Genomic DNA, 26,941 nt, shown 5'->3' on the forward strand with positions numbered 1-26,941 from the left:
TGGGTGACACTTCCACAATGACGTTGAATTGCCCATTTCTTTTGTTTTATGTTTCTCTTTTTAGAAGAAATTCTTTGGCAAATTCATCCAGTTCTGTTATATTGATAAAATTTTTGTTGTAGAAATCCAACATAAGATCTCTTTCCAGAGTTGGCTCAGGGATGTCAAATATAATAATGTTGGGGTTTCTGCCCCTTGGCTTTTCTGTTTGCAGTCCCAGTTAGTAACTCTGGGTTGGTTTCAATCTTTTTAACATCCTACTTATTTGTTACTTCAATTAAAACACCATTATCTTTTATTTTTCTCATGTTATTCACCTTTATTTCTTTCAAATGAAGTTTTGATTTTGTCATGACAGTATCTCTGACTGCTTCACTGGATTTGTATATAGAGTCAGGCTTAGCCTTTATAATGATTATGTTTGTTTCTTTTGCCTTTGGTATTTCCTTAGTCTTATTGTTGGTTTGTTTAGTTTGTGATGAATCTGCTTTGGTGGCCCTTGCTACTTGGGCATAAGTTAAAGTATTTATTTCTTTATAATTATTCTTCTCTTCAGTCACCGATTCTACTTTTGCTTTCAATACTTAGTTTTCTGTATTAAGTTCAACCACTCTTTGTTCCAAAACAGACAAGCAATTCACTATCTGAAATCTTGTTGCAGATGTAATCCTAAGAATGCAAGTAGAATGAGAACGCAGATTATGAATGAAGTAAATGTGTCTCTCCCCTCCCCCTCCTGGTGGGTTCCTCACTTCCAGCAAACATACCAGCCAGAGCGGGATGGTTTGACCTTACTACTAGATTTGACAAGACATGAACCTGACAACCATCACTAATGAAGACATAATGAAGACAAGTGTATGAGCTTATGCAGCATCAGCCAAAAAAAAAAAAAAAAAAAAAAAAAAAAATCACACCATTCCCTCCAAATGCCTGTCCAGTTCCTCCTTAAATTTATTCAAGCTATCAACTTCCACAACGACAGATGGAAGTTTGTTCCAGCAATTAACCACCCGCTGGCTAAAGGCAAATTTCCGAACATCTATTCTACATTTGTCTTTTCTTAATTTGAATTTATGCCCCCTTAGGTTCGTAATCTGAACAAGTGGAAGGATCCCATCAGAATTCTCAATCCATTCAAGGCCTTATACGCTTCAATTGGATCACCGTGCATGTTCCTAGTCTCCAGCCACTGCAATTTGCAGAACTTAAGCCTCTCTTGGTAAGAGGATCCCTTTATTCCCCTCACCAATCTTGTTGCCCTTCTCTGTTCACGCTCAAGCAAATCTACATCCTTCCTAAAATGAGGCCTCCAGACCTGTATGCAGTACTCAAGGCTTGGCCTGACCATTGCCTTATACAGAGGGACAACCTCCTTTTCCTTGCTAGCAAAATTCCTATATATCATTGACAAAACCCCATGACCTGCCCTGGCAGCTTGTCTGCATTGCTCAGAAAACTTGATATCTGACTGTACATTACTCCCAGGTCTTTTTGATTTTCTACCACCTTAAGTGTAGTACCACACAGTTGGTACATTTCTCTGGGGTTACTTCTACCCATATGCAGTACTTTGCATTTGTCAAGGTTAAACTTCAGTTGCCACTTCTTAGCCCATCTGCCCAAATTATCTAGTTCCTGTTCCAGTAGCACGCTGCCATTATTGTCAACCTTGCCAACCTTTGTATCATCTGCAAACTTCGACACTAAGCCTGATATACCTTCATCAATATCATTGATAAATATACAAAACAACAGTGGACCCAACACCGAACCCTGTGGGACTCCACTAATAACATTAGTCCACGAAGAGCAGCACCCATTAATTATCACCCTCTGTCTTCTCCCACTCAGCCATCCTTTTATCCATTGTAGCAACTTACCCTTAATACCATTCTGCTCCAATTTGTACAATAGTCTTCCATGCGCAACAGTGTCAAAAGATTTCCTGAAATCCAAATACAGTGAAACTTCTCCTAACGGACACCTCTCGTTAACGGACATCTCTCTACAACGGACATTTTCAAATTCCCCAACTCACCTCCATTGGTTTTAACGTGTTTGCAGCTTCTGTCTAGCGGACATTCTCTGTAACGGACGCAGACAGGCAATCTGCATTGTTTCGTTTAGATTAGCACTTAATTTGATCTCCCCATAACGGAGAGCGTGCGAGCTCACGGCCCTTTTTCTAGGAATGTTTCTTCCACGGATTGCCTCAATCGTGTGTTTATTTTCTATTTCCGATTCTCTGAATTTTATCAAGGTTTACGTCGCGGTTCTAAACCCTTTTTCAAGAATTTTAAGGCACGTGTAAAACTTCTGATGAATTCGGTGTGTGCAGGGGGGGGGAAATATGGTCGGCCTTTCGTCTTTTCAGTTTCAGTTTTCAGTTTTGTTCAGTGTCGTGTGAAGTGCACAATGTCTTCTCGTAAACATTTAACTTTAAAAGATAAAGTCGAACTCATTAATGCGTATGATCGGCAAAAAAATAGTGTTCGCAATCTCGATGCAAAATTCAAAATCGGGAAGACGCAGGTAAGCGACATCCTAAAGAAAAAAAATGAACTGCTCAAACATTTTTGGCAACACGTAAATGATCAGGTTCAAAAATCATTCCCGAAAACTGTTGGACTTCAAATTTGTCGCGCACGTGCTAAAAAAATTCCCATTAATGGGCCTATTATTAGGGAAAAGGCTTTGGAGGTTGCGAAATCTATGGGAGTAAATGAGTTCAAAGCTTCTGTGGGATGGCTAGACAAGTTCAAAACTCGGCATAAAATTTCTTGGAAAACCGTAAGTGGTGAAGGTGGATCTGTTGATACTGTGGTTGTAACAGAGTGGACCGTCAAATTGGAAGATTTATGTTGTGGTTTTGAAGCTAAGGATATTTACAACTGTGACGAAACAGGGTTGTTTTTTTAAAGCTCTTCCTGAAAAAACAATGAGTCTAAAAAACGAAAAGTGCCAGGGTGGAAAAATTTCTAAGGAATGCTTGACTGTACTATTGTGTACAAACATGCTGGGAGACTTTGAACAACCTCTTGTTATAGGAAACCCACAAAATCCTTGTTGTTTCAAGGGCATAAAGTTGAATCTTTTGGATGTTGACTGGAAGTCTAATAAAAAAGCGTGGATGACACGAGATATCATGAGCGAATGGATAAGTCACTTTAACCAAAACATGATTCGTCAAAACAGAAAAATTATTCTTTTTATGGATAATGCTGCATCTCACCCGCACATTTAATTGTCCAACATTCAAATAATTTTTCTGCCACCAAACACATCTGCAGAGTGTCAGCCCTTGGATCAAGGGATAATAAAAAATTTTAAACTTCACTACAGAAAACGTGTTTTAAGACATCTCATTGCAAACATGAACGATGTAACATGTGCGAGTGACCTTGCAAATAAAATCAGCATCCTAGATGCGATTCAATGGATTTCCTTTTCAGTAAACGCAATTAGAAAACAAACTGTCGTGAACTGTTTTGTAAAGTCTGGCTTCTCAAACGCAAAAATTGAAGTTGTGAACAGCAATGTGGAGCACCAAGAAGAACAAAAACTTCAACATCTATTGATAATGTACGATACCTCCGCTACAAGTGACCCTGGCTACAAAGATATAGACTCAAACCTCACTACAGAAGATGGTGCTCTAGATATCAACGACATTATCATCGATATTTTTCAAGAAGTTCCTCATGAGGATGAAGAAATGGAAGGAGGTCATTCTGTCGAAGAACATATTAACGACGAACCACCGATGAAAATAGAAGAAGCGCTCACACAAATCAATCATTTAAAAATGTTTTTCGCCGCTGAAGAAGATACTGAAGGACTTTCGATGGTTTCTTCACTCCAAAAAAATATTGAAAACAAAATTATCAGCCGGAAGAAGGTGCAGAAGAAAATAAGTGATTACTGTATGTATTTTTCTTAAGATAAAGTCATAATATGCATAGCACAATTGTATGTATATTATTTACAAAAATATTGTGCAAAATCTGTATATAATTTTATTTAATTTTACATTAAACGTTTAACGATTTTTCTTTATCTCTTGTGTATGTAATTGTATATTATTTACAAAAATATTGTTCAAAATCTGTATATATTTTAATTTAATTTTACATTAAACGTGTAACGATTTTTCTTTCTTTTTTTGTTTTTTCTCCCTCAGACTTCTTGTTAGCGGACACTTCTCTCTAACGGACACATTTTCGTTCCCCATGGCTGTCCGTTAAAGGGAAGTTTCACTGTATATGATATCAAAATTTTTTGCATCCAGTTCGTTTGTAATCACATACTGCGGCTTTGCTGCCAATACGCCATTTGGCGAACTGAACTGGGTACTCTAACCTGGTTCCCTTTAAAACCCCATCCCCAGGCAGGGGAGGGAGGAGCCAGGTCTCTGTCTCCTCCCCTCCCTGTCTCTCCCATACTTTGCCTGGTGGGGCTCGTTCCACTGACCTCTTAGGGTCTTACTCTGTTGTTTGTGCATTATGGCCACAGAAGCCGATGCGCCAACAACTAATAAACAACAACAACTCTATTGTTCCCATCCTTCTACCTGTTTCCCCCAGTCTCTAGTCTCCCCACACTTAACTAAACCAACTGAGTACGCCCCTAGCAATGCAGCCAAATAAGCATAAAAAAATTCAACTGCTTTCTCGTAAACCTCTTTTGGCCTTTCCAATTTCTAGTGTTCACCCCCTCCCCATCTTTTTTTTTAGGCCCTACCACTGAAATACTCGGAAAATAGGTGGCTAGACCTGCCAGAGTGCTTAAATAATCTACTGGGTGCCTGACCTGCCTCCTCGTGGCAAAGTTTTTTTGTTTTGGTTTTTAGGAGCATTAGCAACTAAGGCCATATTGCTCCGGGATATGCGGTGGTCATTCTCTGACATTTCCGCATTCTCCGTATTTGGTGGTCACGGGCTCGAACTCCGATCTAATCAAGAAGCATGTGCTATGCAGTGCTGCTCCTGCCCACCTGGCTACGGAGGCGCCTTCGTGGCAAAGTGTGGGCAACGGTGGGTCCCAATAGGGGCCCAACACCTAAGTGGTCAGAGAAACAACAGAACATAACACTACACGACATTCCACTCCCCACACACTTTTTAAATCTCTGGCCTCCACAGAGTTCTGTGTCACAAAAACAGAGTACACAATGTGGAGATGGGGGAATGCCCTGGTGCTGTCAGACAACTAACACACTTTACACTGCCCATTATAGGTTCTGTCGCCTGTGAACCGTGGTTAGCATGGGCACTCGGAGCGATCTGCGTACACTGCCCCCATTTTCAGCAGGGTTCAATGTACTGTGTGTTGTGACACATTACTCCCATCACTGGCATTCCAATTACCAACGAGTTGCACCACAGCTGCCTTTCTGTTGCCATGTACCATCTGGAAGAGCCTTTGCTCACCTCGAGCATCAATGAACCGTGGTCGTCTGACACTTTACTGGCGATTCGTGGGTTTACCATCCTCAGCCCACTTTCATTAGGTACTAATCATAGCTGACCGTGAGCATCCCACCAGCCATGCTGTTTCCAATATGCTCTGACCCAGTTGTCTGGCTATTGCAATTTGGCCTTTGTTAAACTTGCTTAAGTCCCGCTGCCTTTCCCATCTGAAGAACCAGAGTAACACTGATTAACGGAGCTCAGTATCAGGTGTTTTTTATACTGTGCCCTAACTCACGCACATGCTGTAGTTCACCTGCAATTGCTTCAATTTGTATAACGACTCACTGGTCATTATGTTTTGGCTCATAGGTGTATGAAGAAAGGTGACCCACACTGCGGGAGATCTGCAATATTCATCATTCCAGAAGTTGTTGACAGTGTGCATAACGTGATGATGGCTGATCGACGAGTGGTAGTTCGGTACATTTACAGCATCTTGCGCATCTCGTCAGAATATGTGTATACCACATAATAACAGAGGTTCTTGTTGTGAAAAAGATATCAGCAAGATGTGTCCCAAAATTGTTGACAGGAGATCAAAAGCACAAGTTGTCAAGACTAGTGAGCATTTGCATGGTTTTCAAGTAGATCCAGCATATTTCCTTTGAAGCTTTGTGACCATGAATGAGACACTGGTCAACCACTTTCAGCCAGAGATAAAGGAGTAGTCCAAAAGGGGAAACACATCCCTTCTCCCCCTCCAAACGAAGCCAAGTCACTTCCTTGTGCTGGCAAGGTGATGGTATCTATTTTTTGGGATGCTGATGGAGTGTTGCTAGTTGATTAACTTCAGAAAGGCCGGACAGTCACAGGGGCACATTACACAACCCTTCTGAGGCATTTAGGTGACATTATCAAAGACAAATGCCTAGGAAAACTCAGCAAAGGGGGTGTTGTTCCACCAGGACAACACTCCTGATCACAAGTCTGTCGTTGCCATTGCCATGGCTGTGCTGTGCTGTATGAGTGTGGCTCTGAAATCTTGGACCATCCCCCATATTCACCAGATGGAACACCATTGAACTTTCACCTATTTCCTAATTTGAAAAAAAAATACTTGGCTGGCATCCATTTTCTCACCAACAGCAACGTCATTGCTGCAGTGTATTCATTCCTGGAGGCCCAAAAGAACACTTTCTTTGAAGCTGGAATCAACATGCAGCATTGGTGGCAAAAGTATATTGAATCCAAAGGGGACCATGTTGAAAAGGAATATGTTGCCAGACTCCTCAGATAAATCCTTCATACTCAGGCCACATTTTTCAAATGCCCTTCATACCTTCAGTCAGAGCAGAAAATCTTCCACGATCGAAATTGAATGCAGATAATGTATACAAATTTTATATCAAATACCATTTTGATATACTCCTGCAACCTTGTAATATTATATAGGACAAATATGGCCAAATTCTAGGAATTAAAGGCAAACTTAACAGGTGTTATACTTTTAAATGGAAGTATCACTTCCATTCAGCACTTGGCTGTTCACTTAGGGAAAGTACATTATTCTCAGTTTAGCATACATTCACTAATAGAGACTGCTGATGAGAAGCTACAATAAGCTTCAACACAGCTGTCCTGGTAGTTCCTTTTATTTTTAAATGTATACAATTTAAAAAGATATTAACAACTTAGGCAATACTGTGGATAATGGTATTTGTCTCTTGAGTTGAACAGAAACCTTAAACCTGAAGGCTCAGTCTTCAGTGAGAGTAGAAAGTTTCTCTATGATCAAAATCAAATGAAGGTAATGAATTTGAATTTTGATTAATTTCGATTTCAATATTTTGCAGTATTGTTTGCAACCCAAAGGTCGCGGGTTCGAATCCCGGCTCGGGCTTGGATCAGAGTAGTACAAAAACCTTGTGAGGTGCATTATAACCACAGAAGCCGATGCGCCAACAACTAAAAAAAAAAAAAACAGCAGTATCGGTTATGTATTTCATTATGAGAACCTGCCAAACACTATTTTGAAAGAAAAGAGACTTGATGTACAGTAGTCCTTGGTTGGGGAACTGACAAGTGCACACCGAAGCATGAAATATAACAAATTATTCCAAGTCATTCTTGTCATAATAATTCCTCATAGTAATGGTGGGTTGGAGAATATTCAGCTTAGTTTGAAAAACAAAAAAATTGAGTTTAGATCTCTTTCTTGTGAAGCTTTGGAAATATTCTTGACAGCAAAGCCTGAACAGGAGTGCCATTGTTATAAGCAAAATAAGCAAATGTTATAAGCAAATAATCCGAGCAGACAGAAAAATTCTAGTTACGCTAATGTTTCAACCATACTGTATTGGTAAACATTCCTATGGCTGTATTTTCATTTAAAATTTCGATGTTCTCAATGAAATTCAGTCTGGAATAATATCTTTCTCAAATCAGTCATAATCTAACAAATAATCCGAGCAGACAGAAAAATTCTAGTTACGCTAATGTTTAAACCATACTGTATTGGTAAACATTCCTATGGCTGTATTTTAATTTAAAATTTTGATGTTTTCAGGGAAATTTAATTAAAATACACTTTACTTTTAAAAAACTTCCTTGTTTTTGCCTGTTTTGGCCCAAAAAAAATCTGTTTTTCCTCATGCGTAAAATTATCTGATATCCATTTTTACAAAAGCTAATTTATGCTCGCTCTTAATAGCCCAGACATGACTTATGTTCTTAGTAATCCTAACATGAATTGGGCTTATGCTCTGTTAGTAACTTTTGTTCTTAGTAATCCTAACATGAATTGGGCTTATGATCTGTTAGTAACTTATGTTCTTAGTAACCTTAACATAGTCCATTTAGGCACCTCCGTAGCCAGGTGGGCAGGAGCAGCAGTGCATATAGCACACGCTTCTTGATTAGACCGGGGTTCGAGCCCGTCACCACCAAATACGGAGGATGTGGAAAGGTCAGGGAAGGACCACCACATATTCCCGGAGCAATATGGCCCTAGTTGCTAATGCTCCTAAAAACCAAAACAACAACAAATAGTCCATGTATATACAGGCAGTTCCTACTTTACGAGTTCCTGGGTTTACTAGTTTTTTCTCTCTCAACTATCAACAAAATCAAAAATGTGAACATTAATTGCAAAAAATTAATGTTAAATATTCATAAATATTGCATTTCAAGCCACTCTCCTAGCTATACAATACAGTGTACCTCCGCTTATAGCCGACCGGGCTAGCCGAGTGGGTAAAGTGCCTACCTAGCAAGCCAAAGGTCGCGGGTTCGATTCCCGCCTCGGGCTTGGATCAAAGTACTGCAAAAACCTTGGGAGGTGCATTATGGCCACAGAAGCCTATGCGCCAACAACTACCAAAAAAAAACCTCCGCTTATGATATTAATCCATTCCAGCGGCACCATCGTATTGTGAAAATATTGTAATGTGAACCCAATAACACATTGTTTTTTTTTGTTATTTGTTCCAAGACCTCGGAAGTTGAAATTTTCACTATATAACTAAGCTATTTATCTTTCTAAAAAGTGATTTTTTTTAATGAAAATTGTATTAGTTACCAATTCAAATCATTAAAATGCACTACACTTTCATTGTTATCGTATGTTTTAGTATAAGAATCAGTTTTGAACGCCTTTGTGATATTTTTCTAAAACGCATTTTTGGAGGTCATTACCATAAAACAATAAAAACAATTTGCACTTTCTGGTGTATTTGGCTTTTCTGTTAGTGCAATCAATTATAAATGGGTAGTAAACTCAGTGTTATGGCATTTTTCGAAAATACCGAAGCTGGAATTGTGTGGATTTTTATGTTAATATGGTGAAATGTGTTTCCCCTTCACTGAAATCTTCAATCATATAAAAAACATAAATAAATTTTCAGAATTCTCTCTTCATCCCTTTATTCCAAGATTGGTTTTCGCATCACTTTGTGCCTGAAGTAAAACAATATTATGAAGATAAAAATATTCCTTTTCAGGTGATTCTAATTTTAGATAATGCACCTGGCCACCCACCATTTCTGCAACATCATCACCCTAATATCAAAATAAATTTTTTGCCACCAAATGCGACACCACTTTTGGAGCCAATGAAACAGAGCATTATTTAAATGTTTAAAGTGCATTATCTTCGAAAGACATTTGACATGCTAATTAATTTAACTGATAAGAAGGGAGGTCCAACTGTTAAAGAATTGTGGAAAGAATTCCATATTTCAGATGCAATTAAAATAATACAATGAACCTGGAACAAAATTACAGAGAACTTGAAGGGTGTTTGGAATAAACTGTCCTCAGTTCGTTGATAATTTTGAAGGATTTCAAGAACCAGCAGAGATCGTACAAAATGAAACAGAAGTAGATTGCTAACCAATTGCAGCTTGACGTTTCTTCAACTGATGTCTCTAATCTGTTTTGAGCACATGATGGAGAGCTCACAAATGAAGACCTCTTTGAAATAGCAAAATGTGAAGAAGTTGAGGAAGAAGAAGAAGATTTAACAGCTGAAACTCCAGTTTGTTCCTTCACTCTCAAGGAGCTTGACGACTCTTTTCACCGCATAGAAAAAGCAATTGAGATTTTCGATTCACAAGATTCAAATTTAGAGCATATTAGGAAATTTGCTACTAATTTAAAAATGCTTATGCATGCTATCATGAAATTTATAAAGAAAAGAGAAGACTACCTTGGAAACAAACAGCTCTCGACGCATTTCTGAAGAAGACGACTTGTTGTGCCTCCAACAAACCAACGGGTGCCGAGACAACAGGCCAACGGCGAGTGATCAACGAGTGTACATTTAGTTGATGATGATGAAGAATAAACATTCTTTGACATTTGTAAGTCAGAAATAATTTCTTTATTATTATAATTTGCTTGATTTTACATGCTATATTTTTATTTCTTTGGATAAATCAATCATTGTTTAAGCATAAACTAGTTACAGCAGACTCTCGATTTACCGGGATTGGATTAACCGGGACGCTTCAAGATTCCAAATTTAAAAAAAAAAAAAAAAAAAAAAAACAACCAGAAATCATAAAATTCAAGTAATAAATAGAATAGGTATAAACAGATGTTTTGCAAGTCGTAAATAAGTGACAAGCGGCATTATAAGTCGTCATTGGGATATTAGTGTACCTATTATCTTGCAACCCCACTGTCTTCACATCCGCCGCTCAAAAAAAAAAAAAAAAAAAGAAGAAGAAAGAGGACAAATGTTTAGTTTGTTTTAGTGTGCTGATTGTTGTGTTCCGTTGCACTGCAAAAAGAAAAATTTTGTTTCGTTATTTACTGTATTTCCCCATGTATAAGACGCACCTTAATTTTGGGGCCCGAAATTTGAAAAAAGATGTATTACATAAAGTTATTGAACTTAAGTTTTATTCATCATAAAATTCATACAACTCATCACTGTTAAAACTCCCATCCATTAGCTTGTCCTCATCTGTGTCTGATGACGAATCACTGTCTTCATATATTGCCTCGTCCTCAGTTCCATCTATGGCATTTGAAATGCCACACTTCTTAAATAACTTGACAACGATCTCAATCTTGATATTATCCCAGGATCTTTTCACCCAGGTACAAACTTCTCCTATAGTTGGCTTCTTCACTCCTTCATTCTTCCTGCTGGTGTCAAATTGTCCCCAGAAGACTTCATCCATTGGTTCCATTCGTCTCTCATGGCAGCTTTGAAGGGTTTGTTAATGCTGACATCAAGTGGTTGGAGCTGGGATGTCAAGGTATGATGGCAAGTTTTGTTTTTTGCTTTGCAGCAATCTTCTTTGTATTTTTTGTTATGTGTGCCCTGAACTGATCAAGCACCAATAGGGCAGGTTTGCATAAGAGCCCACCTGGTCTCCTGCTCCAAACTTTCTCAAACCAGATCTTCATCCCATCCGGATCCATCCAACCCTTGTCATGAACGTGGACAATCACTCCTCGAAGAATGTCTTCTTTTGGCATTGTTTTGCGTTTGAAAATCAGCATAGGAGGCAGCTTGGTTCCGTCGTCACAACAAGCTAGAACAACTGTATAATGGCTCTTTTCAAGTCCACTTGTCTTCACAGTTACAGTTTTCACCCCCTTCTTGTCAACAGTTCTTTTACTTGGGACATCAAATTGAAGTAATAAATAGAATAGGTATAAACAGATGTTTTGCAAGTCGTAAATAAGTGACAAGCGGCATTATAAGTCGTCATTGGGATATTAGTGTACCTATTATCTTGCAACCCCACTGTCTTCACATCCGCCGCTCAAAAAAAAAAAAAAAAAAAGAAGAAGAAAGAGGACAAATGTTTAGTTTGTTTTAGTGTGCTGATTGTTGTGTTCCGTTGCACTGCAAAAAGAAAATAAAAGAAAAGGACATATTTGCAATTTGTCCCAACTCAAACTGATGTGTCTTCCGGCATTGAATAACAAAACGATGAAATTCAAGGATCTTCTGCTCATAGCTTTCAGGCATCTTTTGGGCAAGTCTGGTGCGTGTACGCATGCTTAATCCATTCTGTTTCATGAACCTGAAGCACCAATTGTGTCCTTTGAAATCAGTAACTTCTTTTTCATCAGCAGTTCTTCTTGTCTCATGCTGAACCATCTTTATGGACACAGGAATTCCAATTGCCCTTTGCTCCTCAATCCATATCTTCAATTCCCTCTCTAAATCAGGCCGTTTTGCTGACTTGCCTCTCATGGCCTTCTTCTGCTGTGGCGTTTTCAGTAGGGTTTCTCCTTCCCGTAGCCAGTCTCGGATTGTTTTCTCAGTTGGAGGAGGACCAAACTTACGTTCAGCAGCACGATTTCCATTCACTTTTGCAAACTGGATCACTTTTAACTTGAATGCACTGTACGAAAATCTTTTCTGAGCCATTTCTGGGCAGAATGTGGCAAAACGTAACCTAATATACCGGTAACAATGAGCGCAAAGACATCAAGCGCGAAAAAGCTGGAAATGCAAGTAAAAAAAAAAAATCTACAACCACTGTATAAGACTCACCCAGTTTTTATACCCGAAATTTTTCGAAAAGAGGTGCGTCTTATACATGGGGAATTTTTTTTATATTAAAAATTTTTAGTATGAAATTTATACTCAATTTTTTTTATACTAAAAAATATATATATATTTTTTTTTTGTTTAGAAATCGCGAAAATGATGAGTAAATGCAAAAGAGTTGCCCTTTCGGTTAAACAAAAATTTGAAATTATTCAAAAGTTTGAAAACCGTGCATCCATTAAATCTCTAATGAACCATTATAATGTTGGTGACCAAAACATATGCAACATCGTAAAATATATAGGAAAGCTATAGACTTAAAATCAACATCGCAAAAAATAAAGGGAAGCATCGTATTAGACACGCGAGTAGTGCGTGGTAAGTTTTTTATCTATTGCCATATCTTTTTACGTAGGTTGCTGAACATTTTTTGATACAGTAAGTCCTTGACTTACGCAACTATGGATTTACATAAATTTATTTTCACTGATTTTTTTTTTTTTTAGGATTGTAAAATTTAAAACAAACAAAAAAAAATAAATAAAATAAGCAATCAAGAATGACGATCACTGCACGCACAAATTGCACAAGTGAGATATGGAGTAACAAGCAAAAAAATAGGAAAGAAGAGAAGATTCTTACAATTTATTTATGGGGGGTTCTTTTATATATATATATGACTGAAGATTTCAGTGAAGGGACAACACATTTCACCATAATAACGTAAAAACACACAGAATTCCAGCTATCGGTATTATCGTAAATACAATAAGATTGAGTTTGCTACCAGTTTATAATTAGATGCACGAACAGAATAGTCCAATAACACGGAAAGTGCAAATTGTTTTTATTGTTTTATGGTAGTGATCTCCAGAAATGTGCTTTAGCAAAATGTGAGCTCTTGCGGGGTGATAATAGTGAGTTTTCGCCTAAACCTTGTGAAGTTCTTTACAGAAAATTTCATTCTGACCATTATCATGGTGCCGACTAAGAGAATAAGAAAGAATAAAAGAAAGTTGGTAGATTTACGGCGTTACTAGTAAATCTACCAACAAAAGGAAAGTGATCGATTTGGATCAGAAAATTAAACTAATAAGGATGTATGAAAATGGCAAACTTAACAAGTATCACGCGGAATTCAGATTTGTCAATAATAATATAGTAGCAATATGTTACTAGTCATTCCTGAGTTTTGTAAAACTCGACGAAGAAGTCCTGGAACATATCTCTTATGTATGTCGGGGACTTCTGTATTTTTGGATTATCCGAGATTTGTTTTTTTCCATCTATCCTGGAAAATCGAGAGTCCACTGTATCGACCTAATTTCATTGTTGAGAATGTAACCTCTGATTTTAACATTACGTCTACGGCAAAAAAAATTCCCTCTTTACTTATTTGTTCGAGGAACAAATTATCTCGTAAAGTCAGGAACTACCTGTATATGCTTGTCCCATGGGTACCTCAGTAAGCCTTTAATTCCCCACATCTTGCTTTCCAGGCTGCTATATGTTGCAGTAAAAGTGCCGCAAGAATCAATTTTGCATATGCTTGTAGCTGGTATTATTCTATATTCCCCTCCCACTAAACTAACAGTTTTCCCAACCTGCCTAAAACTGCTTTAATAGTATCAGCAAATATATAAACAGTAATAATAATAACATCCACCTGAATATGTTGGGTCTTCCAATATATTTTTCAATGAAGCTGTAGGTAGTTGTTTGATCAAACAACATTTGGTACAGATATCAAGCCAGTCCATAATGCCTCCAACTCCTTCCACATGTGTGCCACAATGGTTAAATGGATCTAGTTATCATTCAATCTTTTTTTCCCCCCTTATCCCAGAACTGCTTTGTTGGAATTAAAATCTGGAGAGTTGAATTTGTTCCTCAGCAGCAACAGAAAGATTGACTGTTGTATACCAATCTCACAATGTAGTGTCAGTCACATATTATATTTTGTTCAGTGTTATTGCTGTATTGGGCTACTACTATGTAGTCAACACAACAAAAACTGATTTTGCTCATGTGGCAATACAGCACATGAGCAAAATCAAGAGTTAACGTATAGTAGTTAACGGATAGTTAACTACTATACATTAGTACACTTTTCAGTAATTACCAGGTATAAGTAATGCAATGGATGGCACTGAAGATCATTTATTGTATGAGAGTGGCAGTGATATTAGTGATGATGATTATGGTGATTTTGAGGATAATGATGATCAAGTCAGTAATGAATCTGAAGTTGAATAATACTAAAATAATAAGAGTAATAATCCTATACCTTTTCTTTATTGGCTTTTGGGTTTTATTTTTATTGATTTTTAAATTTACATTATATTAACAATAAAAATTTTTTTCTTAAATTTCCCATTCCAAAATTAGCATGCATCTTCCATGGCACAGCATCTTATAAGCCAACAAATACTGTATTTATTATTTTCTACCCTATGATTTAAATCTCTCCATTGTCTGAATATAAACAGGTAGCTTGCCAACCAAGTGCATTAATTTCAGTTCATTGGAAACCATTTAGCTTGTTGATATTTACTTTAATTCAAACATAGGCTTCATCTCTAGTTTTTTAATTCAGTTTAATAGGCCCACAGACTGTCCTATTTTGTAATTCAAGACAACCACTGTTTACATTTGGTGAGAGGATCACCAAAGTAATTTTTGTTTGTATTCAGAATGTCTTAACCCACCATCCAATGAGAATTTAATTACTTTGGTTTATAGAGTATATCTGGAGTGCCAGTTCTGTTTGAGATTTGTTGGTGAAAAGTCAAGGTTTCAACTGTCCCATGCAAGGGAATTTCACTAATTTTGTTGGAAATTTGAATTGGTTGAATTAGGATTTTATTCAAATTAATCTTAACAATGAATTTTCTTTCAATTTGTTACTTATATGCTTTAAATTTTAAATCAGTATTTAATTTCTTTCAGTTATGTTACTTAGAGTTTTTTTTATTTTTACTTTAGAGCTATTTTTATTCTTTTCCTTTCCTCCTTTTGTTTCTGGACTTGAAAACAAATCAAAGTGAATTCAAAACATTAAATATTTTGGGAAAAATTATATGGAAATTATATTAGAAAATCCATTTATAGCGTAAATTATTTAAGGTTCCAATAGATTATAATTTTTATTTATAAACTTGGAATGAATTGACTAATTATGAAGATTCAATTATGTCTCGCATAACTGATTCATAATGCTTTTCACACAAGATTACAGCCAATCCTGTTCCTTTGCTTAGATTAATGCCATTTTTTTCTATTAATTTACTCTAGAAATGGTTTTTGTATAATCCTTGAATATTCTAGAATTGATTCATCTTAAGTTTACACAAATAAACAGCATTTGGCCAGTAAAAGGTTTGTATTTGTTTCTGTGTTAGTTATTTTCTGAATATTGTACTCCCTCCTAAAATTTCAGAACTTATCATTCTTAAGGAGAGAGAGAGAGAGAGAGAGAGAGAGAGAGAGAGAGAGAGAGAGAGAGAGAGAGAGAGAGAGAGAGAGAGAGATACTTGGGAAGTATTTTATGTATAACCCTTGAATATGTTAGAATTAATTTATCTTAAGTTTACACAAGTAAACAGCATTTGAATGTCAAAATGTTAGTACTAGTTTTCATTCTGATGTTAATATTGGTTATTTTCTATTATTAAATATGATATTCTTAATGTGTTTTATGAGTATTGATGAAAAATTGTAATTACTATAAACAGGCAGTGACTGAAAACCAGGTGTTAATTGTTATTGGAGAAACTGGCTCTGGAAAAACAACTCAAATTACACAGTACTTAGCAGAAGCAGGATTTACTACAAGAGGAAAAATTGGCTGCACCCAACCAAGGAGAGTAGCTGCAATGTCTGTAGCTAAACGAGTAGCAGAAGAGTTTGGCTGTCGACTTGGACAAGAAGTAAGCATTTGATAATTTATAAATGCTGTGGGTTTAGTTGGGCAGTATAATTTAGCAAGTATGTTTTGTTTTTTTTTTCTTAAAATGTGATATATTTCAGTTCTAGGCATGCTAAGAAAGCAATTATCTGTAAGAAAAAATTAAAACTGTTGTCGACCTTAAATTTTTACTGTATCCTAATATTATCGTAAGCATTATATGAATAAACACAAGAAAAACTATCATTGAACCACTCAGATTTGGAATTTATTATTTTTTAAATAAATAGCAAACAAAAGCACTTCTATGAATTTGTTTATTATATATATATTTTTTTCAGTTTCATCTCTTAAATGTACAGGTAGTGATAAGACATTCATTATTAAATAAGCAACAGTAACAACATTAAATTAAACTGATTTGCTATAAATATACATATTCAAGTAGTTTTTCTTCACATAGGTGCATTGATGGTAATTTTAACGAATTAAGTAGCTCCATGAGAGCTTGATCTAGAAGTAGTGGCCTATATTCAAAGCTCAGTTATTTGTGGTGTATATATATATATATCAAAACCCCAATATGAATACTGAGTGTTCTGTAATTCCTCGGTTATTTGTGCGTGCGTGCGTGTGTGTGTGTGTGTGTATATATATACATACATGGGTGGTTGGTAGGCCCCAGTTGAAGTCATCTGGATTGTGGGTAGACAATGATAAGTTTTATGTATATATATATATATATATATATATATATTTTTTTTTAATATACAGTCGAACTTCCCTATAGCGAATTCGATAAATCCAGCGAAAAAATTGTTATAGAGAAATTTTTTTATACAGAAAATATCTTTTTTATTAGAAATTGTTATTTAATTAGAAAATGAAAATGAATCTACATTTATTTTTAATGTATTTTATTTCAAAAACAGTTATTTAAATTACGTTTACACAATTTTCGTTTGCACAGTACAGTTAAAAAATGTCTGATTCTCAAAGAAAACCTCATTTCTTCAGAGCATTAAAAACAGTATCAGGAACATTTTCACAAAACTGTAGACCCATACGAACCATTTTAAAAGCGTTAATCATTTCTTTGCGAGTTGGTTTTTCTACGGGTTTTTCTGATGCGTCTTCAGCGTCATCGTTAATTTCTTCATGATCATGGTCGCGTCTAACCCTGTTCAGCAGTATTTCATATTCATTTGGATGTTCTGGCGCCTCCGTAGCCAGGTGGGAAGGAGCAGCAGTGCGTACCACATGCTTCTTGATTAGACCGGGGTTCGAGCCCATCACCACCAAATACGGAGGATGCGGAAAGGTCAGGGAATGACCACCGCATATTCCGGAGCAATATGGCCTTAGTTGCTAATGCTCCTGAAAACCAAACAACTTGGATGTTCTGTCATAGTCAGATCTTGATCTACATAAACATAACTATCCAGGGTTATTTCATTTTCGATGTTTCCGAATGATTCTAATAATGTCCAAAGTTTTTCACTTGTGAAAGGGGCAGTTCATCTTGTTCGTCCAGTTGTTCAACTTCTGTATTCAATGCAAATCCCACTTTCGAAAAACAATTTTGAATAGTGTATTCAGTGACATCGTTTGTCCAAACTTTTTCCAGTTCAGAGATGCAATCTCTAAGATTAATTGTAACCTCCAAGTTTCTATTTTTTGATAATGCATTGACAATCTTTATTATTATTCTTTTTCGATAATGAAATTTTAAATTTTTAGTAATGCCTTGGTCCATTGGCTGGAGTTTTGACGTTACGTTTCATGGTAAAAACAACAACTTCGCACTTTTAAGTTTGGCAGAAATACTGGCAGGATGTGCCAGAGAGTTGTCAGTTACCAACATGATTTTCCTTTTTTCTTTTGTTATATGCTTGTCTAGTTTTAATATCTAGTCTTCAAAGATATCACTTGTCATCCATGCTTTTTTTATTAAAGGTGTAGTCAACTTCCAAAGATTTTGTGCCTCTAAAACATCATGGGTTTTTTGATTTTCCGATGACTAAAAGTCTTCATTTTTCACTTCCTGTGATATTTGCCCCAACTAGCACAATGATTCTTTCTTTGCTTTGTTTTCTGGCAAAACATTTATCATCCTTAAAAGCATTTGGTAAACATTTAAAGTTCTATTCGGTCAACATTTAAAGAATAAACCCATTTCGGCAGCATTAAAAACATCCTTAGGTTCATATTCTTTCAAAATCTTTTTTAAGGTTATTGTTCCTCCAACTCAATCTTCTTCGCTTACATTAACACTTTCTCCACAAATAACCTTTTCACAATTCTGTGGCACTTCTTAAATTTATCTAGCCACCTAGTGCTCGCATTAAATTCTGTATGTCCAAAGGACTGTGCAAATTTTAGAGCTTGTTGCTTAATTATTGGGCCTGATATTGTTATATTCTTTTCACGTATCATTTGCACCCATTTTAGAACAGCTTTATCAACATCTTCGTATATACACAACTTAATTCGCTTCTTGTCTGCTCCTCCTTCAATTGCATTTAAAATTGATTCTCGATTTTTTAAAATCATGGATAAGCTGCTTGCAGGTATGCCATATTTCTCCGCAACATATATTTTCTTAAAACCCTGGTCAATATCATGAAGAATCATTACTTTATCATTTATACTTAAACGATACTTTCTCTTCGACATTGTTTCCGCAATTGTAAAAATTCCTGGACTGCAGCTCTTGCCGATACACACACCGCAAACTTCGTGCGCTGGCCATATAGTGAATTGTTAGCACCGCCTACTCAATGACGTTCACTTGCCAATTCAACAGTATCATGTGACCTTTCCTATCAATAACTTTGAAGAAATATACGAGTTTATGAATTTCTTTTATTCTGCTTTCATTCATATGCAGGGTGATTCAGAACTATGTTTCAGAAATATGCATGGAGGTCAGGAAGGAACATATGGTCACAAGCAAGGAACATATGGTCGCATGAGCAACCCAGACATGCTACAAGCCCTCAAAGAGACAGGAAGACGCAAGACAGGTGACACATAATGATAATTTATTAGACAAAGAGGAGTTTACCCAACATGATTCTTTTAAAAGAAACTTTTAAAGCAGGTGTTCGAAGTTTCGGCCTGTAGAGGTAATACACGCCTCGCAACGACGACGCATCGATCGACGAATGTTCCACAAGAATGTGTGGTGTATCGGCAACAAAACCACTTGCAGCAATGATTCGTGCCACCAGGTCCATGTCCGATTCCACAGGGGTTTCATACACTAGGCTTTTCGTGTAGCCCCAAATAAAAAAATCATTTGGAGACAGGTCTGGTGATCGAGGTGCCGATTGAATGGGTCCAGCGCGGCCAATCCATCGCCCCGGAAATGTTGCATCCAGATGCTGGCGGACAGTGCGGGAGAAATGCGCTGCTGCACGTGGAGGAGTACATCATTCAACAATTCCAGCAGGGCCTGTGCCAGGAAGGTGTGATAATTCTCTCCGTTTAGTCTCGATGGAAGCACGTAGCGGCCGATCACACTATCATCAACCAAACCTGCCCAGATGTTGGGCAGTGTGGGGCCACGTGGCTGTCGAATTTTGAAGTGCCCACACATGCACATCGTGCACATTGAAGATGCCTTCCTTCGAGGTGGATGTCGGGAGGAAACATCGCTTCGTCAGTGAAGAGGACATCTGCTGCAAAGTTCGGGACCACTGCAGTCTGCTGTAAAAACCAACGTGCGAAGTCATATGCTGCTGGTAATCACCGGCGGACAGAGCCTGCACATGTAGCATGGATGCAACTCGTCTTCATGTAAGATGCGCCACACGCTGGATTGAGACACACCTAAATGTGTGCCAATAGCTCGAGTACTGGTCCCTTGATTGTTTTCGACTTCTGCCAGCACGGCCTCTTTCCAGGATAAGTGACTGTGTCGTTCTCTCAGCACCAATATCGTTCATTCGTCCTTCGAAAATTCCCATTTGCGCATTCGACTATGCAGATGTCCAAACATGGTGTGACAAGGGATGCGTCTGTTGGGAAACCGGTAACGATACACTTCCCTAGCGGCTGCTCCACTGCAATTAGCTGCCCCGTAAACGAAGTGCATATACGCTATTTCGCTGTTCGTGTAGCGATGCGTTCTTCCATGCGCTCATACGCACAAATGACGCTTCCCATCGCTTCACCCTGGCCACCTTTCCTCCCGACATGCAGCACCTTCTTGCACGTCTGGGTTGCGCATGCGACCATATGTTCCTATATGATTCTTGCTTGTTATCGTGTTCCTGACCTCCATGCACATTTCTGAAACAGTTCTGAATCACCCTGTATACACAAAAGAAAATTTATGGTTACTTTTATTACCTGTATGTTACTTTTCAGAAAAAAAAAATCATGCAAACCATCTAGTGGAAGTCCAGTTAGATGAGAACGGACATGTCATATAATGATTGACAGGAAGGTCACATGGTACGGTTGAGGTGAGAGGCGTTACTAAAATCCGACTATGGTAGCATTCTATGTATTGCCGCCACAGCACGCTGAAGGTTTACCGCAGCGAATTTTGTTTTCCCCCGAGTCAACATCAATTTACAAATCTACCCTATTTAGCATTAGGATTAGCATTAGTAGAGGCATATGATGCAAGAAAGCAAGCTTATTCAGCATCAGCCAAGAAAAAAAAAAAAAAAAACACCACTCCCATTTCACCCCTCCGTTCGTTCGAAATACCTGTCCAGTTGAGCTTTAAATTTGTTTAGGCTATCAACTTCAACAACAAGTGATGGAAGTCGGTTCCACCAACCAACCAACCACTCGCTGGCCAAGGGCAAATTTCCGCACATCTATCCGACATCCGTCCTTCCTCAATTTGAATTTATGCCCTGAGGTGATTATTCTGAGCAAGATGAAGAATCCCATTGGCATTGAGCATGCTCAAACCATTCAAAGCCTTATACACCTCTATCAGATCACCTCGCCAGTGCCTAGTCTCCAGACTCTGTAATTTGCAAAACTTAAGCCTTTCTTCGTAAGTCTACCCTTTGTTCCATTCACTAATCTTGTTGCCCTTCTCTGTACCCGTTCCAGCAGCTCTACATCCTTCTTGAAATGAGGCCTCCAGACCTGTATACAGTACTCAAGATGTGGCCTAACCATTGCCTTATACAAGGGAATAATCACCTCCTTATCCCTGCTAGAAAAATTCCTGTATATCATTGACAAGACACCATGAGCTACTCTTGCAGCTCGTCTGCACTGCTCAGAGAACTTCATATCTGCCTGCACAATTACCCCCAGGTCCTTTTCATTCTCCACCACTGTCAGTGTAGTACCGCAGAGTTGATACGTTGCTCTAGGGTTACTGTTTCCCATATATAGTACTTTACATTTGTCAATGTTAAACTTCATTTGCCACCTCTCAGCCCATCTGTTCAACCTTTCCAGATCCTGTTGCAGCAGCATAGCGTCAGTAGTGTCCTTAACAACCCTGCCAACCTTTGTTGGCAGGGTTGTTAAGGACACTACTACTATTTATTGTAAAGTTTATGACCACTTTTAAGAAACCCATTTGGTTTTATACTGTAACAAAAAATGAAACAAAGACCGTCCTACGGGCGTCAATGGCCACAAGTATTCACTAAAAGGATGATTAATTCCAGATGTTAATGCGCAATTCGGAGGGAAGGGGGCCGTATATTCGAGTGGCTGTTTAGCAGTAAATGCTTGAAAATCTTCAAAAATGCTTTTACTAATTTGTTTAAAAATTCGTTATAGAGAGACTAACACTTCGCTATGTGGGGTTAATTTTACATGTAATTTCGTTTCAAGGTGCAATGATACTCAACATCTGTCAGACACCGCATGACCTACTAGCTCGAGGTAGTTCACAGTTCCAGCATTTCTTATTAAGTTGTTTGGACCTAACTACTAAATGGAACTGTTAGGTATTTCTTTTGGTCTGGGTGTGCCGTGAACCGAGAAAGTTTGGGAACCTCTGACATAAAATACACAATGAAGAAATGACTGTTGCAGAAAAATTTGAACAGTGTTGACTTTCTCTTTTCATCAATCAATTTCTGATAGCCGACAACAATCGTCTCTAGGCCCTGGTGAAATAAATATCGCAGAGAACCTCAAATCTTTTGTTAAAGGTTCTATGCGATACGAAAGATTTCATCTAATTCTTTTACCGTTATCTCCTTCGCTGTAACATTTTTATGTGGCTCATTTAAAAATTTGAATTTTTATGCAAGTGTGCATTGACTTTATTAGCAGGAGACAAACAAGTAACACGTCGTCTTCCGATGGTTGATGGAACACATCGAGGCGTGCAGTAGGCAAACGTTTCCTTATTGCCCGTACGACTCACAGTAAGCTTAATGTGTGATTCAAATCTTTTTCAACTATCCCATAAAAAAAAAAGATCATGTTAACTGGAAATTTGTATCATGTAAAGTGAAAAGTGGTATAATTTTTTCAAATAGCGTTAACTGCTAAAATCGCGTTAATCGAACTCGCGTTATGCGAGGCCTGGCTGTATGTATGTATGTATGTGTGTGAGTGTGTGTGTATATATATATGTGTGTATATATGTTTATATATATATATATATATATAAACCAAATATATATTGATACCAAATATATATTGAAACCAAATGTTGCATCTCACATTTGCTGGAACATCGTCAAGTAACCCTGGTAGAACTTGTTCAAGAAAGATCCGATATTTAGCGGAGTTCATGCGGGATGGTAACAGGTATGAGCCGACTAAGCAGTCACCAACCATACCTGCCAACACATTTATTGCGAAGCGATGTTGTGCCACATGGGGGCGCACACTGTGTGGGTTGTCGTGAGCCCACACATGGGCATTGTGCTGATTGAATGAGCCTTCCCGAGTGAAATAAGCCTCATCCGTGAACAGAACACAGGCTGGAAAATTTAAGTCTTGGACACTTCCTTGGAGAAACCACTGCGCAAAAGCCACACGTACAGGATAGTCCGTATTGTTCACGGATGAGACAAGTTTCACAAGAGAGGGAACCTTCAATCAACATGACGCCCATTTGTAGGCTTTCAAAAACCCCCATGGTACGCAAACACGTGCAACTCAACGCCATTTCTCTGTCAATGTTTGGATCGGCATTGTTGGAGACCACCTCATTGTACCGTACCTTCTGCCCCCTCGTCTGGACGGTAGGGCATACCTGATCTTTCTACAGCAAGTCCTGCCCGAACTTATTGAAGAAGCACATGTTCCTCAGTCGCGCCGCTCAGTCGTTGCGCCGCTCAATGTGGTTCCAGCATGATGGGGCTCCCCCACATTACACCAGTGATGTCCACCAACACCTAAACGTTACATTGGACAGCATTGGATAGGTCATGCTGGTCCGGTTCATTGGCCTGCTAGATCGCCGGACCTATCATGCCTGGACTTCTGCTGGGGTCAAATGAAGACATTGGTGTACGAGACCCCCGTTGATTCAGTTGAAGACCTCGTCGCTCGCATCTCTGTAGCTGCCGGGGAGATTCGAGACACGCAAGGAATCTTCCAGAATGTTAGGGATTCCATGCGGTGGCGCTGTGAAGCTTGCCCGTGAACAATACGGACACAGCAAATGCGCTGTCTGCCGCACTCTGTTGAAGAAACCAAGTAGCAAAAGTCCTCCGGAGTGGATAATCCGCAGGCTCCAATGATTGGACGCGTTGCAGGTGGTATGAACTCATTTGGTTTGTTGACAGTATCCTCCATACAGTGGATTGGGAAATACCCAATTGTTGGCCTATCGCTCGAGTACTCGTATTCGGATTGCCTCCTGCAAGACATAGGACATTCTCCTCATTGTCTGACATCCTCGTCATTCGCTCTTGATTCATGGTATCTCTCGTGAAACTACCAGTCTCATGTAACCTTCTGTGCACACGTGCGAAAATTGTATGATGATGAGCATGCCTGTGCAGGAAACGTTCTTGGTACAAGCGCAGAGCGGTGCGCCCATTACAGTCCGCAGCTCCATACGCGAGGTGCATGTTGGCCAGTTAAACATTTGAATACTCGTCCATCCTACTGCCTCGGGAACCGGTTCACAAATGCTGACTTCCAGCGGGGATCGCTGTTCATGCGACCTCCGGTTCAACGTCCTCTACCGCATGAAAGAAGGCATTTCAGACCCTGCAATGCTATGTGATTCCGATTCGTCTTTGTGCCCCCTACACCTCCTGCAAGTTTGTCGCACTGGTAGTGAATCACCCTGTGTGTGTGTGTGTGTAGGTATGTGTATATGTGTGTGTGTATTTGTGCGCGCATGCATGTGTGTATATACAGGGTGTCTCAAAAATATTGGTACAAATGTTTAGGGGAGGTATGTAACATCTAAAGGAATGTGAATCGCATAGGAACCCATAACCGGAAACGCCACCTTAAGTCGGTACACGGCGCTGTTCATCAGTTCGCGAGAGGGAAAATTTCTGGTTTACTCATTCAAGCAGTAGTCGCCGCACGAAGAGCATGCATCGATATACGAACTGTGAGCTGGCAGACATGCACCTAGTGTGTGGATTAGCAGAGGGCAGTGGACAAGCCGCTCAACGAATTTATGGAGAACGCTTCCCAGACAGATAAGTACCGGATCACCGTTTGTTTGCACGTGTGCATCAAAATTTGTGCGATTATGGGTCATTTAGACGGTAGTGCGGGCACACCACGTTCAACGCGAACTCCCGCCATGGAAGAAAGTTTGTTGAATGCCGTCCAGTATAATCCTACTACCGGCACATGTGCCTTTGCCTTTGTCTTGGGAGTGTCTCGTTCCAGTGTACAGTGTGTCTGGCACGACGACTCTTTTCACCTCTTTCATCTCTAAAGGGTTCGGTTACTGCTTCCCCAAGATCATCCTGCACGTGTGACTTTTATGCAGTGGTTTCTCCAAGAAAGTGTTTTCGACTTGAATTTTCCAGCCTATTTTCCAGCCTACATGTGTGTGTGTGTGTGTGTGTAAAATGTTGGTACAAACGTTTAGGGGAGGTAGGTAACATCTAAAGGAATGTGAATCGCATAGGAACCCATAACCGGAAACGTCACTGTAAGTCGGTACATGGCGCTGTTCATCAGTTTGCGAGAGGGAAAATTCCTGGTTTACTCATTCAAGCAGTAGTCGCCGCACAAAGACCTTGCATCGATATATGAACTGTGAGCTGGCAGACATGCACCTAGTGTATGGATTGGCAGAGGGCCCACACGGCGTGCGCCCCCATGTGGCACAACATCTCTTTGCAATAAATGTGTGGGCAAGTATGGTCGGTGACTGCTTTGTCAGCCCATACCTGTTACCATCCTGCATGAACTCCGCTAAATATCGGATCTTTCTTGAACCTGTTCTACTAGGGTTACTTGACGATGTTCCAGCAAATGTGAGATGCAACATTTGGTTTCAACATGACGGGGCACCTGCCCATTATGGAAGGTGTGTTCGTAACCATTTGAACAGGCATTTTGGGTGTCGATGGATTGGCCGTGGTGGACCCGTTGCCTGGCCACCCACACTCACCTGGTTTATCGAGCCTTGAGTTCTTTCTGTGGGAGCCCTCAAATGTATCGTGTATGAATTGTCTGCGTAGATGGAAATGGATCGAGATTTGTCTGCGCTGCTGCTACTGTCAAAGAAACTCCAGGTGTGTTCGACCATGTCTACCAATCCATGCTGCATCGGTGTCATGCATGCATCGCATCTCATGGTGGAACCTTCGAGCATCTGTTGCATCGAGCATCATGAAATGCATCCATCTCGTACTCCATTGTTAATATTATGTCAAATAGATGTTTGCCGCTAATTACTGTCTTGTGTCATTTCTGCTTCTTGTGCCTCTGCTACTACTTTTCCGTGAAGTTTCCGGTTATGGGTTCCTATGCGATTCACATTCCTTTAGATGTTTCCTACCTCCCCTAAACGTTTGTACCAATATTTTTGAGACTGTGTGTGTGTGTTCAAGTGGTTTGTAAGCTATTATTCTTATTGTAATTGTTCTCAATTACTTGCCTATCTTGCGCAAGCTGCAAAGATAAAGCAGTAGAGGTGAATATTTTTTGTATTGACATTTGTAAGTTTGGGTAGTTTTTGCCCGTATTCCATGTCTGGCTATACAGCTAGTGTGAGGTGAAATTAGATAAGTACTTAGGATAGAAATAGACACTCCTGCCCTCGTATTGCATTAATAGGTCAGAGTGTAGAAAAGATTTAAGGAGAAGAATAGCAAATAGAATACGATTGTAGAAAACACAGTTTGGTGCTTAGGGAATCCGGGTTTGCAAGTTCCCATCCATATTAGTAATGGCCCTGGATTAGGTAGGTATTTGCAATTTGGAAAGAGTTATCTTTGTCTCTTTGTGTATCCCAAAAAAGTTATGTCTACTTTTAATTTTGAAATGACCATCAACTATTAACAATAATAGCCTCACTAGCCTTAAGAGCTTAATTTTTTGTAATTTTAAAATAAAGTAAAGTGCAGCCATTATCAACCCTCTGCAGGATGGAAGCCTCCTCAACAATTCATGCTGAGGGAAATGGACCATAATCTGCCACGCTGGTCCAGTGCGGGTTGGCAGATCGACCGT

The 26,941-nt window shown here is 38.9% G+C and overlaps 1 protein-coding gene across 2 annotated transcripts in view; it reads left to right on the plus strand.

The window, feature by feature from the left end:
- pea (ATP-dependent RNA helicase pea) overlaps positions 1–26,941 on the plus strand; it is a 358,942-nt gene that overhangs the window by 195,707 nt on the left and 136,294 nt on the right. For both annotated transcript variants that reach the window (XM_090371271.1, XM_090371265.1), the window contains exon 15: positions 16,164–16,358. In XM_090371271.1, coding sequence (XP_090227397.1) covers positions 16,164–16,358 — 195 coding nt within the window. The remainder of the gene's footprint in view (positions 1–16,163; positions 16,359–26,941) is intronic.

The sequence above is a fragment of the Mastigoproctus giganteus genome, chromosome 1, assembly GCF_048544385.1.
Source record: "Mastigoproctus giganteus isolate SK-2022 chromosome 1, ASM4854438v1, whole genome shotgun sequence".
NCBI classification, from domain to species: domain Eukaryota; kingdom Metazoa; phylum Arthropoda; class Arachnida; order Uropygi; family Thelyphonidae; genus Mastigoproctus; species Mastigoproctus giganteus.